At 43.2% G+C, this 14,204-nt stretch overlaps 1 protein-coding gene across 1 annotated transcript; it reads right to left on the bottom strand.

The window, feature by feature from the left end:
* Positions 1–2,893: 2,893 nt before the first annotated feature.
* Positions 2,894–14,084, bottom strand: LOC142419052 (uncharacterized). Its single transcript, XM_075521651.1, has 9 exons — positions 13,353–14,084; positions 10,912–11,099; positions 9,398–9,564; positions 8,444–8,517; positions 8,014–8,101; positions 7,231–7,337; positions 5,782–5,867; positions 4,390–4,549; positions 2,894–2,960 (listed from the first exon to the last, which is right to left on the bottom strand). The coding sequence occupies exons 3-9, from the start codon at positions 9,420–9,422 to the stop codon at positions 2,901–2,903; spliced, it is 600 nt and encodes a 199-aa protein (XP_075377766.1). The 5' UTR covers positions 9,423–9,564; positions 10,912–11,099; positions 13,353–14,084; the 3' UTR covers positions 2,894–2,900.
* Positions 14,085–14,204: the final 120 nt, after the last annotated feature.

The raw sequence follows: 14,204 nt of genomic DNA, 5'->3' as shown, positions 1-14,204 counted from the left end.
CTGGAAGTTCCTACCAGCACCTGACCCGTTAGCACACCTTGCATTCATCGTAAGGACTCACAACCCTGCCAAACAGATTTAAATGACAAGCTGATCAGTGCTCTCAGGCACTGCCATGTTAAACACAAACCTTTTACGGTTACGCCTACTGCAACGTCTGAATTTCCAAGTGCTGACAGTTTCAACGAGAGGCAGCAAGTCCATTCCTATGACAGCCTAATGCAAGGTTGCTTCCCGAGGAGGGGTGAAGCCTTCAGCAGTCCAGGAAGTCGGCAGCCTCTTCTCTTTTTCTTCCCTAAATTCCTAGATATAGCAAGAGCTACCTGAGATTGCACAGAGCAGAGCTAGATTTGTTTGCCAAATCGATTGATCTCGTACACTTCGGGCTCAACAGCAAAGAGCCGTGATCCCTGGCATCAAGCAGGGCCAGCATTGATGGTGTTTTGCTTCCATCCACTGGGAAACCAGTGCAAATTACAGACACAGCAAGGCTGGGTGCTCCGTGAGGTCCATCCTTGCAAATCTTATTGTGACCTCTTAAATCACAGTGTGCTCTAAGTGTAAAGCAATTTTATGTCAACCCAAAAAATCAACCCAATCACCTAACATAATGCCTTGCCTCCACACTAGTTTTCGAGCAGAACAGCTAATAACTGTTCATTACTTCTGTCAAAATAAAGTGGATCTAGACCTCACATTTGCCAACTAAAACTAGACAAAGTCTGTAACCTCCGGGGAGGCAGCACTGTCCTCTCCCCTGTGTCTTCCTAACAGCAAATAGAGCCAAACCCAGCAAGAAGAGCTGCTCTAATAAGAGATGCTGTAGGAAACAGAAGCACCCAGCTAGAAGAAGGCAAGAGCCCTTTCAACATCTATTTTTCCAAATGAATTAGTGGATTGGTTTTCTAGATGGCAGAGTACGCTGTGTAGGGTTTTACTTACAGAAAAATCGTTGTATTTGGAAGCATCCTGCTGTATCATGTGGTGACCCATGACTTTGTCGCTTGCAGTCCCAGCGCAGTCCTCGATATCCCCTTTTGCACACAGCAGGCAGCACTGCATCCTTACTTTCTTACCTTGCCTCTTTAGCTACTGCTGTTAGCCAAGAAAACATTTAGTTATCATACACATCAAAGATAGTCCCCCAAGAAGTAGGTACTCCCTTTAACTATAATTTTCAGTGGCTGGGATTGCAGCTAACTGGGAGCAAGGATGCGAGGTGGGGTGGAATACGGCACAACATGCCTTCTCCCAGCGCAGACAATACCTACATGATGTTTATTTGTTTTGCTGATCAGTTCAATAAAGTGAACAAGCACCATATGTGCTAAGCTCGTTCCCCAGGGAAGGAAGATTCATTCCTACTCTGTTCTGGCAAGATCACTACACTGCCTTACTCATTTCCACTGAGCTAGAGGAGTCTTGGCACAAACTGAACTTCTCTGGGGGTGGAGGAAGCTGTTCGTGTCTCCCCATTTTGAGTTGAGGGGAACACATTTTTAATCCAAATCCAGTATTAATGAGACTTACAGCTCAGTAGAACTTTCTTGGAGAAGGCAGTCGGTGCCACCACCTGAGGCTGGGAGGAAACAAGGGATAATTGACATTTTCAGCAAACCCAGCAAGCCTACCTCCTGTGCTACACAAGAGCCAGAGTGGGAGTTTCTTTCCCAAGCGTGGCTTAAGCTGCAGCACCTTGTGTGCCCAGGAGCCTGGTCTAATTATCTTTTTTTTTTTTTAAAGATAAGTGATTAGGAACATTTGCCCTCTAAGCATTTATATCAAAGAAAAGACCCAATAAAACAACACTGGGCAGTAACACGCTTCTTTCACATAACATATCAGAACAGCATATGTCCTTCAACACACCCCTAGCATGTTGAACAGCAGGAGATCAATGTTTTTGTTATCCATTGCCAGGAGGATTTCAAAACACCTCATGCCTGGAGCCAATGCTTTGCCATCCTCAACTGAAAGGAGGGACTAGAAAAATTCACTAAATTCGGGACAGAAAAACAAAAAGGGAAAAGAGATGTCGGGTACCCCCCAGTGCCCTCCAGCTGAGATAGCTGGTGCTAAGGAGGAAGAATTCCACCTCATTTCATGCACGTTCAAATGAGAGGACTAAATGATAACTGTTTCCCAATAAGAACAAGGCTCTGCAGTTAGTTAGGAGGAATGGCATGACTACACAGCCCTTCTCCACCACCCTGAGTAACCAGATCAAAGCTAGCACGCATCAGCTGGATCATTCAAGACAAGGTTTTGCAGAGGAAGTGCAACATGGCTAGACAGAGTGGGGGCATATAAGCAGCAAAGAGCAAAGCCTTGAAGTGTGACGCAGAACTGCCAGGGTCTATCAGTTACTTAACAGTATTTCCATAGCAATTTGCAGCAGCTAAAAATTATTTTCCTATGAATGCAACATCAGGTAAAAATATAGCACATTCCAGCTTTCACCACACTTGCTAAACTGGAAAATGAGCTTCACAACGCAGGAAACATCCGAGAATAGAGAGCTAACACCACACCTTGGTGGAAAGCCAGCTACCTTAATTCCACTTAGGCTGTTATAGGAGTCAACTCCTCTTTTTCATTTATTACCATTTATCCTACTTAGAAAAAGAGGTAACCTCTTACCTCACATTAAAGCCACTGCCAAGAGATTGTAAAGATGACAAAGCGCACACGTCTTAAAGATGAAGCAAAATGTCTTAGAAGTTAAGGAAACCATTCAGCATCTCACACCCCTAGCTTACTGTGTCATGACTTACACAGGGAGGATTTTCCTCCTAAACCAAAGTGTCAAATCTACGGATAAAAAATTTTCTTTCTTGGCAAAGTAGGCACAGACAACAGGAGAAAAGCAGCACTTTTTAAATCAAATGCCTTCAGCAATTTTAGGGTGCTGCAGTGCTGCTCTTCAGATTACGTGCCAGGCTCCAAGTTCTGCATTTCTCCTGTGAAAAGATACTAAAAAACTTCAGCTTGATCTTAACCCACAAGTCATTTAAATTTAAGTGTCAAGATTTATGCACACAAAATTAGGTCCTCTTCAGATGAAGAGTGGCAGGCCAATAATGGGAGATACTCAATTCCACCATTCCACTCTTTTCAGTAACCTTTATAGACTGGAAGGGGCAAGAACATTTTTTCTGAAGTTAAGATACAGTAACTCCTCCCTTGATTCCTCATGGCTTGCATTATGTTTCAGCCATCACCTGTCCTGCCAGATTGGCAAGCAATTTGTTCCCTCAATTTATATCTGGTGTTTCTCAAATATAAGATAACCAGAGCTCCAAGAAGCTGTAAGTTCTCAATGATACAGTAATCCCATCCACAGGCAGCTTGGGAAAAACCAAGCCATGCAGAACTCCAAACACCTCTGAGCGAATATACACTCTAGCTGGGGCACAAGATGTGCCAACTTGGCTTCAGCTAAGGAGAAACAGTACAGCAAGTCACAATTCCAAGAATTAGGAACTACTGTTATCGTGGTTTAGCCCCAGCCGGCAGCTAAGCACCACGCAGCCGCTCGCTCACTCCCCCCTGGTGGGATGGGGGAGAGAATCAGAAGAGCAAAAGTAAGAAAACTTGTGGGTTGAGATAAGAACAGTTTAATAATTGGAACAAAATAATAGTAATAATAATAATAATGAATTATAATGAGAAGGAAAACAACGAGAGAGAGGGGAACAAAACCCAAGGGAAGGAAAAAAAGGAGAAAAAAATAATAATAAAAAAATGATACAACCGCTCACCACCTGCTGACTGACACCCAGCCAGTCCCCGAGCAGCGATCGCTACCCCCCAGCCAACTTCCACAGTTTCTATACTGGGCATGACATCATATGGTATGGAATAGCCCTTTGGCCAGTTTGGATCAACTGTCCTGGCTGTGCCCCCTCCCATTTCTTGGGCACCTGGCAGAGCACGGGGAGCTGAAGGAGGAAAAAAAAAAAAAGAGTCCTTGACCAATGTAAACACCGCTTAGCAACAGCCAAAACATCAGCGTGTTCTCAATATTATTCTCATACTAAAATCAAAAGCACAGCACTGTACCAGCTACTAGGAAGAAAATTAACTCTATCCCAGCCGGAACCAGGACAACTGTACGCAGTGAACACCATGCAAAGACAAGTCACAGGCTGTTTTCACCCTCCTACTAGCCTTTTAATTCACTGCCTGAAGAGCTTGTTCACAAGTAGCAGGGAGAAAACAAGTGCATTTTTCAGTTTTGTAGTCACTGCTAAACACTGCTTGTATCATCAGGACAGTGCTTTTATTTTCTTCCCAGGATGAGGTTTGAGCAGACTGTTTGTATTAGCCTCCATTAATTACGTGCATGAAGATCACAAACACAAAGATAGCAAACATCACAATCCTCACAGGAGTGGGTATCAAACTTTGAGTGGTTTCTTCCTGTACTACTTCTGCTCGGTTCTTCCCATTTTCCAGCATCAATGTCTCTTTTTCCACTTCACCTGTCTTCATATTCTTCCAAGCTGGTGACTGCCTCCTCTCTTTCTTTGGCCTTTTCCTGCTGGATCTGAGGGAAAATAAAAAGTTGTTTCAGGTAACCTGAATTCTCATCACTGACCTTACAGAGCCAACACATGTTATCCTTTAGACATAGAAACCTACCATTAAGTGAGAAAGGAATCTTGCAACTAGGGCAGAATAAAAACAAACAAACAAAACCCCCACAAACCACAAAGCCAATCTTCTGGTTATAAAACAACAATCTGTTGAAATTAACCCAAGTACCACCTTTGGGCAACCGGCACAGAGGGATAACCCAGTGCTGCTCCGCTCTCATACCGGACACCTCTTACACCTAAGGAACGGTGTCTGGGGTATGGCATGCAAGGAATTAACAAGCATTGTGCTCTGGGACTTGCTTGCTATTTGCTGCTGTAGAATTGATAGCAAAGTAGCACTAGAAGCACACTGTGCTGGTTGGCCTCTAGCTGAAGCAAGATCTACAGGTCAGGACCCCTTTTGATTCATGTATTCCCATGCAAGAAAAAAAACCCACTTTCATGATTTTCTAACAGCAGCAGGAGACAGTCTCTTAGGGTTCCCTCTTCTGTCCATGCAAAACTCTGAAGAATAGGAGTGTATTTTTACAAAGCTGTAAAAAGGAGCTCAAACCTGAAAGAGACTTTAAGGAACCTGCGGAGACTACCCTGCTTTCAGTATCTAAGCAGTAAATTGTAAAAAGGCCACCCACATTTACAACCTACCTGAAGTTCATCCATTCAAGGAAGCGGCCCTCTTCCCCCCCGCAATTGTTAATATCTCACTTTAATGCACTCTTGAAACAGGTTTATTGAAATGGTGTCCCATCAGCCAGACAATGCCTTTAAGAAACCAGTTTTTCTGAGCATCAAAAAGTGCTGCTACAACTCCGCACAACTGCACAAGTGTCATTTTTGCTCAGGCGCAGAGAAGGGCAGAAGTTGCTGAACGGCCTGGCAGATTCAGTAGTGCAACGCAGTTTCTTTGCTGTTAATCACGTGGCAGTGGCCTCACAGGAATCCCAGGCAAAACTCAAACGTTGCACTTAAGGCATTCTTCAACTTCAGAAAGTTTTTTTTATCTAGTTCCAGAAATTTCTCCACTAAGGCTTTCTCTTCAAAGCAAGAATTTCCACAAACCCTGTGCTTTCAAAGATGTTACTCTGCAGGTAACCACGAGGGAACTTCTCCAAAATGGGAAAACAAGCCAAAGGAATGGTGGTTGATGACAAGAGGAAGAGACAGGTTAAGTGCACGGTACCTGATTCCTCTGGGAGGCAAAGAATCAGAAAAGCACGCTTCACCTTGGTCATCTTCATCAGTTCCATCACTAGATGTTCCACTCATCTGATGAAAAAAGAAAGTATGGTGAGAGACTCCATGAGCTTCATGCATAAGCTTCCCATTTCTAGCAAGCAAAGCTACCAAACAAGCTGCAGATTACTAGAGCAAGACCCCTTAATTTCAAGGGGGAGAATGCTTCATCTTTTGAGGTCCTGGTGTTATCAGAACCAGACGAATGAGAAAGAGTAAATGCATGTCAATGATCACAGGAGTCTAAGAGGGATGGTGCCCAGACATAAGAAACACCGTGTTACTTCCTGATGGGAAGTGATTCAGTGAATGGAAACTGCCTTGAAATAATCTCTTTTAAAGCGGCTTGTTCTTCTGCAGATAGCAAAAAAAGTCTATGGGAAGTACTTAAAATCACCAAGAGATTAGGTTAAAATAAAGGCTGGTTGCCTGCGGTGGACTGTCTAACGTGGATGCCTCTGGAATATTAATTGGTGTTCAGTATATCATTGTACTCTTGTCCACCATTTTCTCAGCCTGCTGAAAAAAGAAATACTACTTTAAACTGATTTATTGCACAAGTCAGTGAGTAATGCACAATAAATGGTATTTTGCCTCTGGACACATCATCTAATCGCAGAAGCTCAAACTCATCTGCATGCAAGGAAGACAGTGCTATAATCAACATCCCTGTTACTTTAATACTCCAAGGCCTCACTCAGGACCAGAGTCCTGTTGTGCTGGGTGCCACCAAGAGACAGAAATCTTGTGCCAAAGAAACTGATGGCCATGCCCTGCAAAGATTTAGCCACCATCTTTAACATGATGCAACAGGGCCCACTTCCAGGGCTGTAGCCTAAGTACTGTTACTTTTCAACAGATTACTTACACCTAACATTACACACGTAAGTGCTTGGGCAAAAAGATCCGCTTAGAATCTCCTGTTTCAAGATGATCCATGGCTGAATTTTAAATGCTAAGTGGAATTTATCCTACATCAAAAAGTTCTCTTAAATATTCTCTTCAAAAGGGAAGACCATCTTGTTTAAGATAGCCATCTTCTAGGCTACATGCTATGCTGAGAAGGAAGTGGAATGCCTTGAGGGGAACATCTGGCTACCCTGCCAGAATTCCTCTGGTATGAGCAAGCTCATTTGCTCAGAGTGACTCAGGATCCTTACACTACACTGTGAAGTGCACGTTAGGTAAATTCAGATAAGATGGAAGATTTCTAAGCTTCAGACTAAGAGACCAAGGGATGCGCTTCTGCGCTGCTGCATCAGTAAGTGAAATGAGATGCCATGACTCATGGTATCAGCTGGATGGGGCACTAGTCTGAGGCTTGTACCTTGGAAGCGTTTTGTGCCCAGAGGAAGTGCAGAGAGGTGACTGTTGTAAGTTAACAATGCCATAATACCCTTTTCCTGCAAACAGCCTGGAGACTGCCGTGGGGACTGCTGCCAGCTGGTCTCTCTTGTCCCTGCATCTGGTCTATTGACAATTCATCCTCCGGCAATATTTGTTCTACCTGTTAATATTTCAAGACAGACTCATTAACGCAGGCTGTGGGCACATAATGAAAGCCTCTCATCGCGAGTTACCACAAAGCCCCAAATGCCATACAACACAGACCATGTTCTTGTTATTCATACTGATTTAAATTGGAAGCTTCTTACTACAACTCCTCCACCTGTGACAAGTCTACACATACAGTTACGATGCAAAGTTGATTTAAATGTATGTAACTAAAAGCCTGAAATAACTTACATTCCATAAGTGAGGGGCAAAGCAATCCTCAAGATAGCTTGTACTTTATCACTAATTAGTCATCCGATATGTACATTATTCTTAATTAGCAATCCTTTATCTAATTCTTTTATATTTAAAAATCTAATACATGAGAGAGATGGCCCATCATAAAGTGGCACCAATTTTCATTTCTGTTAGCCACTAGTTTCACAATTATTCTTATGAACACATCTAGTGCACATCGAAAGCTACTAGATCAGACAGACAGACTACAAGCCCAGGTTAATGTTCTGTTGCCACAAATGGACCTGGCTTCCTTTAACAGTCATTGCTAGAGCCAGAATTAGGAGACAGCAAACCAGGATGGAAGTCCAATTGAAGTTCACTCCTAGATTTAGGGATTGCTAGACGCAAAGGCGTAACAAAATGAATGTGCAACAAGTACAGATACTTTCCTCTGCTATTATCTCAGCAAGACTGTAATCTGCATCAGGCAACAGAAGCTTCATACGATATTCAGACACTTCCAGGTGTGAAGACTATAAACAAAAGAGAAAGCAGCAAGATGGACTGAGGAAACACCAGTGACACTCACTATGGTATTAAAGGTCAATACATTGTCCAACAGCATAACAAGAAAGTACTTCTTCAGTGAAGCAGCTACAGAAGAACTGCGAGTTTAACAAATACTCACTCCTCTTGCAAAACAAAGCTCAAGAAAGTGGAAGGCAGGCCATAGAAGGATGCTATAATTAACTGATTGGAGGTAATTGCTGCATTTGTCATGAGCTAATACAAAGAACATCAGTTGATATCAACTTGCAGTTTCCTTCATTTAGCTGTAGATACATAAAATATTCATGCATTAGCAGATTACTTACTTCAGTATAGCCAGAGGCACAGGCTGCTGTCACTTTGAAGTCTTTTGTTTCGAAGGTTACTCCAGTACTTCTGTCTGAATGAGGAGAAGTGGGGGGAAAAAAGGGCCTTAAAATACGAGCAAATTAGCCCAAAATATCTATACCAGGTTGCATAATTTGATACTTTAAAAAGCTACAGTTCAGGACATCTTTACAAATCGCATTGCTTAATTATCTTCTTGTGCGTTCACTGGAGCATTCTTTGATTACAGATGTGGTTTGTGTGCACGTTGAAATGGCTTGCCATCAACCAAGCAGCATCCAGGCAGGCACCTACATAACACGGTTCCAGAAACACAGAGGGACTGCAAACAAAGCCAGCATCAAGAAACAGAGCTGAGTATCGAAACACATTGGAGCCTCTAAGCTAAAGAAGTGGTTAAGAGCCCATTCGTCTGTTGGGGATCACACACCAAAAACCAAGTGAACAGTCACTTATCCAGCCCCACAGCTCAACGCAGTAGAACCAGTAAATAATCTTTTCCTTTAAGTCATTTTCAATCACTATACAAAGGAGCTGTGTTTGAACCAGCTCTGCTTTTGTTATGACAGCTGCTATACTGTCAGATTAGTCCAATGCACAGCTGTTGGCTTCGTGTTTTTTCAAAACATGTCTAAACCACTCAGGATTTTGGAACTTTTTTTTTTTGAACAGCAACAGAAATCACCCCACCAAGCTAATTGCTTAAACAAAGCTGGATATTAATTACAGTCTGTAGAATAAATGGGAAGTTTGGCTTCATCTTTGAAGAGAACTTCAAAGGACATAACAATAAAGGAAAGGTGGGGGCAAAACAGCTTTTAGTACTAAGGAACTCCCCAAAAGGCTTTTTGAGATTAACACATGGAATGTTCTACTTGAGTAAAAAGAGGAAAAATCCCTTTCAGCTCAGATTTTTCAGAATATTATAAGACCTCCGAAATGGTCCCCCCACTTCATTCGCTTTCTTCCACCTCCTTTATCTGTTCATCCAGAATGCTTCTGCAGTAGGATTTTATTTTCTTTCCATACAACTCCCTGCCGTAGCCTTCATTTAGTTTATGCTTTCAGTGCTGAAGGTATTGCATTCAGATATGTCAGTCTAAAAGAAGCAGAGACATACAGATTAAGTACAGTCAAGTAACGCTACCTAACTAAAAGGTAGATTGCCTACGTTTATTTGACATATCATAAGAGGGAAAAGGCATGTAAAATCCACAAACCAAACATCAGCTTTGTTGGGGCTGTACAAATACAATAGGTTATTTTCAGCAATGCTCCTGCAGCACATTTCCATATATATTACACAGAGTAAATAAATCATTTCTAGCACAGAAATATTGTGCATGACTGCATGCAACAGCTGCTCCTTCATGCATTGGTCTCTTGTGACCTGGTTTTGATTATAACATTTGCCATCCCAATTAGGGGGACGGGGTGGAAGTAAAAAAACTCCAGAGATCAGAGACCGTTTGTTTTAAGGAGCAAAATTGCCTAGAGCCACACCTCATTTGCTTCCCCTTAAAAGGATGGAGTCTTCAGATCTGCTCTTTAGTGCCTTTCAAGATTGTTTTCTGGAACAATACTCCTTCCTCACTCTGCGCTAGTAAGTAAAGCAATTGGGACAAGATAAAATGAAACGACCTCGGTGACATTCACATAGTCTTTGTTTCCATTTCTGCAAGCTACAGATAGGTACCTGTCTCACAGGACACAAAATCCAAATCATAGGTATAGACAAACATCACCAGCAAATACTCAGATGAAAGGTGGTTTGGAAAGATGAGGTTTTATATAAACAGAGCCCCTTCAGCATCAGCACTCCCTTCATTAGAGCCTCGCCAAATATTGGCAATTTTCCCATTTAATTTCTCAACGTCTCCTAATGAAAGTCAGAAGGAAGCCTCAGGAGCAGCCCAGGGAAGGCCGGCAGGCCAGCCCGCATCACCGCGGCGAAGCTGTTCACCCCCTGGCACCAGTTCAGGGACCTCTATTTATCAGCCGACAAAATATGGGAGGAAAGAAGAAAGATGGGCACTGCCCCCCACAGATCACGGCGGGAACAGGCCACGTCAATTCCAGGAGATCGTGTCGCAGTCCATATTTCCTATATTTACCTTCACATTTAATTTTTCTCTGGTGAGACTAAAGAAAAATAAAAATCACATAACACAGTACATTTGACTTCCACAAGAAGTTCTGTCCTGCTGGTGTCATTCTTTCATAAAATATTTAGACCTTACCAACCTTAATCACATAATCACTCTCTAGAAAGACCACTTCAGGTCCAAGTGCTCACAAGTTTGCCCTGACCAGCAGGGAAAGTCCATCACCACCGCTGCAGCTCTGCTCCGATGGCCCGCAGACCTCGGCTGTGCTCACACCAGCTCACAGATGGGGACATTTATCCAAAATAAAAGGTTCCAGTATTCCAGAGGAAGCCACTTACCTCCTCACATGATCAGCTGGAGTCCTGATTGCTAACTAAAGCAGTGAGAGAGGGTGCTGGAAGGGTGTTCTTTCCCTTAACCCGCTGTTTGGTGTTAGCAACTACTCTGTGATGTCATAACTTCCCGCAGCAACCGGTAGTGAAGTCAATCGGAAAGAAATTTCACTTAGATGGAGAAAATCCTTCTCCTGGAAGAGCAAAAGTTGGAAGTGTCATCAGTATCATATCAGCTTAAATACAAAAATTACATACAAGTTAAACAAGTTTATCTGAGAAAAAGCTAGCCCTCATCTTTTATGGGAGCAAAACTGGAAAGAGACAACCAACAATTTCTGGGAGAAATCCAAGGTGATGTATCAATAGGCAAAAGCAACATAAACACTACTTTTTTTGTCGATTGGGTTTTTTTAATGACAAAAGAAATACGGTACTGTGGATGGGGGAGAGGTAAGCCTGTATGACAGCACGAGGAATCTGGAACACGAGCCGGTTCCAGAGCCACAGCCGGCTGGCAAGGGCAGGGTGCAGTAGAGACACAGGGGAACACAAGAGAGCATCAAAAATAAGAAACTAGAGGGATTAAGGTGGCAAGGTGAAGCGAGGTGAGAATGTGTAGCAGGAACAGGATGACTGTAAATAAATTCTTTCAGACTGATTAACACTATAAAAAGTCTTCCCCAAAAAAGAGGAAGATACCCTGCGCTTGAAACCTTTAAGGAATAAGACTGATTCCTGAAGATCAGGGAAGATGTTTGCACCATCATACTCTCAGACACCATGAGCTGATGGAACAAAATCACAGCAATGCTGTATATCTATTCAATTTAAAACATTAAAAGACAGGAAACAGAGCGTGGAAAGCCATTTTGAAGCACCGATATTCCCTCAGCTGTGTAGTACCCAAGCTCGCTGGAGCTAGCTCGTATTAGAACAGGTTTTTAAGTGAGGAACTCCTAGGAAGAGGTACTTCCTGCAGAATTCGTTACAGGCCCTTTTACCCTGAAACAGACAGATGTAATTTTTAAACAAGAAAAAAAAGCATTTACTAAGCACCTGGCACTAAAAAGTACATGCACAGAGAAGCCTTTTCATTGCAATCACATTTTTAAATACGGAGTCGATACTCGGTAACTTTCATTTTCCACTGTATTAAGTCATCCTGTTCAGTCAGCACTCAACACTTCAGTGAAGACCGCAGCCAGAACGTTCCTTGCTTCACAAACACGTGCGTGAAATACCAAAATACCTGGGTCTTGTTTGTGTATCACATTTGGTATTTAGATCAAGACAAATGTTAATCACGAAGCCATGAATTATATCGTCCTCACAAAATTCTCATTAAATGATTGTCTTCTTTTGAAGAAAACAGCTGTCCCCTCAAAGGAAAAAGCATTTAACAGCAACCTGAAGGACTTTTTAGCAAAAAAAGAGGCTTAAATATTAAATAGTAACAGAACACTGAGAAGAGAGAAGACGAATACGCAAGTTCTGCGAGTTATCCTTTTAAGAGGGTCCAGTCATTTGCTTTAAGCCCATCCATCCCTTCCCACAGCACAGTTAAATCCCAAACCAATTACACACACATTTTAATTAGTAGCCACATAGCAAACACATGCAACATATTTACTCAAACTTCCAGAATGAGGTTTAAACATATCCTGCCATCACCTTATGACTGGCTTTAATAGCGCATGTTTCAGGGAGCACATTGCTGTGGATATATACTCCAGATATTAGGTTATTTTTTGCCCAGCCATTTTTCCTTAATTAAAATTGTATCGGGGAAGGCAGTGCAGGGCAATAAAGACTCAATTTCTATTTCTTTTAGCCTGGTGCTATTTTTCAACACAAAGGTAATCTTTGTGGCAACAGAAGCTCAAAGCATCATTCCTATGTGCTATTATAAAGCAATGAAGTTCAGAAGAAAAGCTAGTCAAGACCAAAGCCATTTAATGGAAAGAGATCAAGACTACAGGAACTCAGGTGTACACAACCCATCATCTGCTGAACAGGCTAAAGCAGTTAAACTTAATGACCGCTTAGAAGCTTTATCCATCCTGCAGATTAGACTTTGCCTTTATTGTTCCTTCCAAATGTAAAATAGTTTAAAATAACAAAGTGCACGTCCACTTCAAAGCTAGAGCTACTTCTATTGTCGTAAAGGCAGGAAAAAGGTTATGTACGGAGCACTATGTTATTTTTAATTCTACAGAGTATCTAATTCAGCTACTGCTGGGGTTTCTTAACAAAAAGAAAGGCACCGCTTACTTCACATAGCATCACGGGAGACAGGGATAATCACCCAGGCCTGTTTGAAAGCTGTGTTCCGGTTCCTGCTGGTTCAGTTTTATTTATCCTCTCAGAGCCTGGTGCCAAAGTTCCCACCGAGCCTGCACAACGCAAGCACCCGAACACAAAACCATTCCTAAAATATTACTTACATCGACGAGAGGATCCCAGCCGATGCCGTCCCTCCGGATCGCTACTCACCCACGCGGTACTCCAGCATCCCCCGGGACCAAATACCGCTCACATTTCCCGAGCACTTCAGGGTCGTACCTGTGTCTGATCAGTATATTGAAAAGGTTGGCTATTTCCCAATGGTATCAAAGCAGTTGAACTCTACCAACTTTGAAAAATTATTCCATCTGTTTTCCTACACTGTCCTTGAGAGCAGCGCCTGCGGTTGGGAAAAAAAAAAAAAATCATAGTGAAATAGTTCTGTCATCCAAAGTTTCTTCACCGATGCCCCCAACAGCAGCACTTAAGTAATTTCTACTGGTTTCCCCCAGTAACTGGAGTTATTTTATGTCCCTAATCTCTTCGCTGCATTTTACGAAGAAGTCACGCTTTTAAAGCTACCCAAACGGGCAAAGCACCGCAGGGCTGGGACACCACCTCCGTGCCATCCGCGGGTTGCAACCCCTTTGACTTCTCGGTGACGCCTGTCCTCAGGGTCAGGCTGGCGCAGGAGGACGCAGCGGGAACCCTGCAGAACCTTCCAGAAGCTGCACCGCCTCCTCTCCCAGTGCTCTTCGTCCCTCTCCCACCCCGGCTAGAGCACCCACTTCGTTTAAGCAGGGTGAAGCATAACGGCGTTTCGGTAATTCGGGGCGAGGGTCTGCCAGGCCCCTCCCTGGGCTGCAGCACCCTGAAAGGTCAAGGGCACCCGGGCACCTCAGGCCCGCCCAGAGCAAGACCTCTGCTCTCACCCCCGGCTCCCTTCGCCCCCAGGCCTCTACCTCCACCACCCCGACACCCCTCAGTTTCCCGTCCCGGTGCCCCCGGGGTAC

The sequence above is a fragment of the Mycteria americana genome, chromosome 20 (genome assembly GCF_035582795.1).
Source record: "Mycteria americana isolate JAX WOST 10 ecotype Jacksonville Zoo and Gardens chromosome 20, USCA_MyAme_1.0, whole genome shotgun sequence".
NCBI lineage: Eukaryota > Metazoa > Chordata > Aves > Ciconiiformes > Ciconiidae > Mycteria > Mycteria americana.
Note: the sequence above shows the minus strand (reverse complement) of the source record. Positions and strands in the feature narration are given on the sequence as shown.

Coding starts and splice junctions, on each gene's coding strand:
- LOC142419052 (XM_075521651.1), bottom strand. CDS start 9,422: ATGAAGTGGGGGGACCATTTCGGAG. Junction 5,868..7,230: donor AGGCTGTTTGCAGGAAAAGG/GTATTATGGCAT, acceptor TTTTTTCATCAG/ATGAGTGGAACATCTAGTGA. Junction 4,550..5,781: donor TTGCCTCCCAGAGGAATCAG/GTACCGTGCACT, acceptor ATTTTCCCTCAG/ATCCAGCAGGAAAAGGCCAA.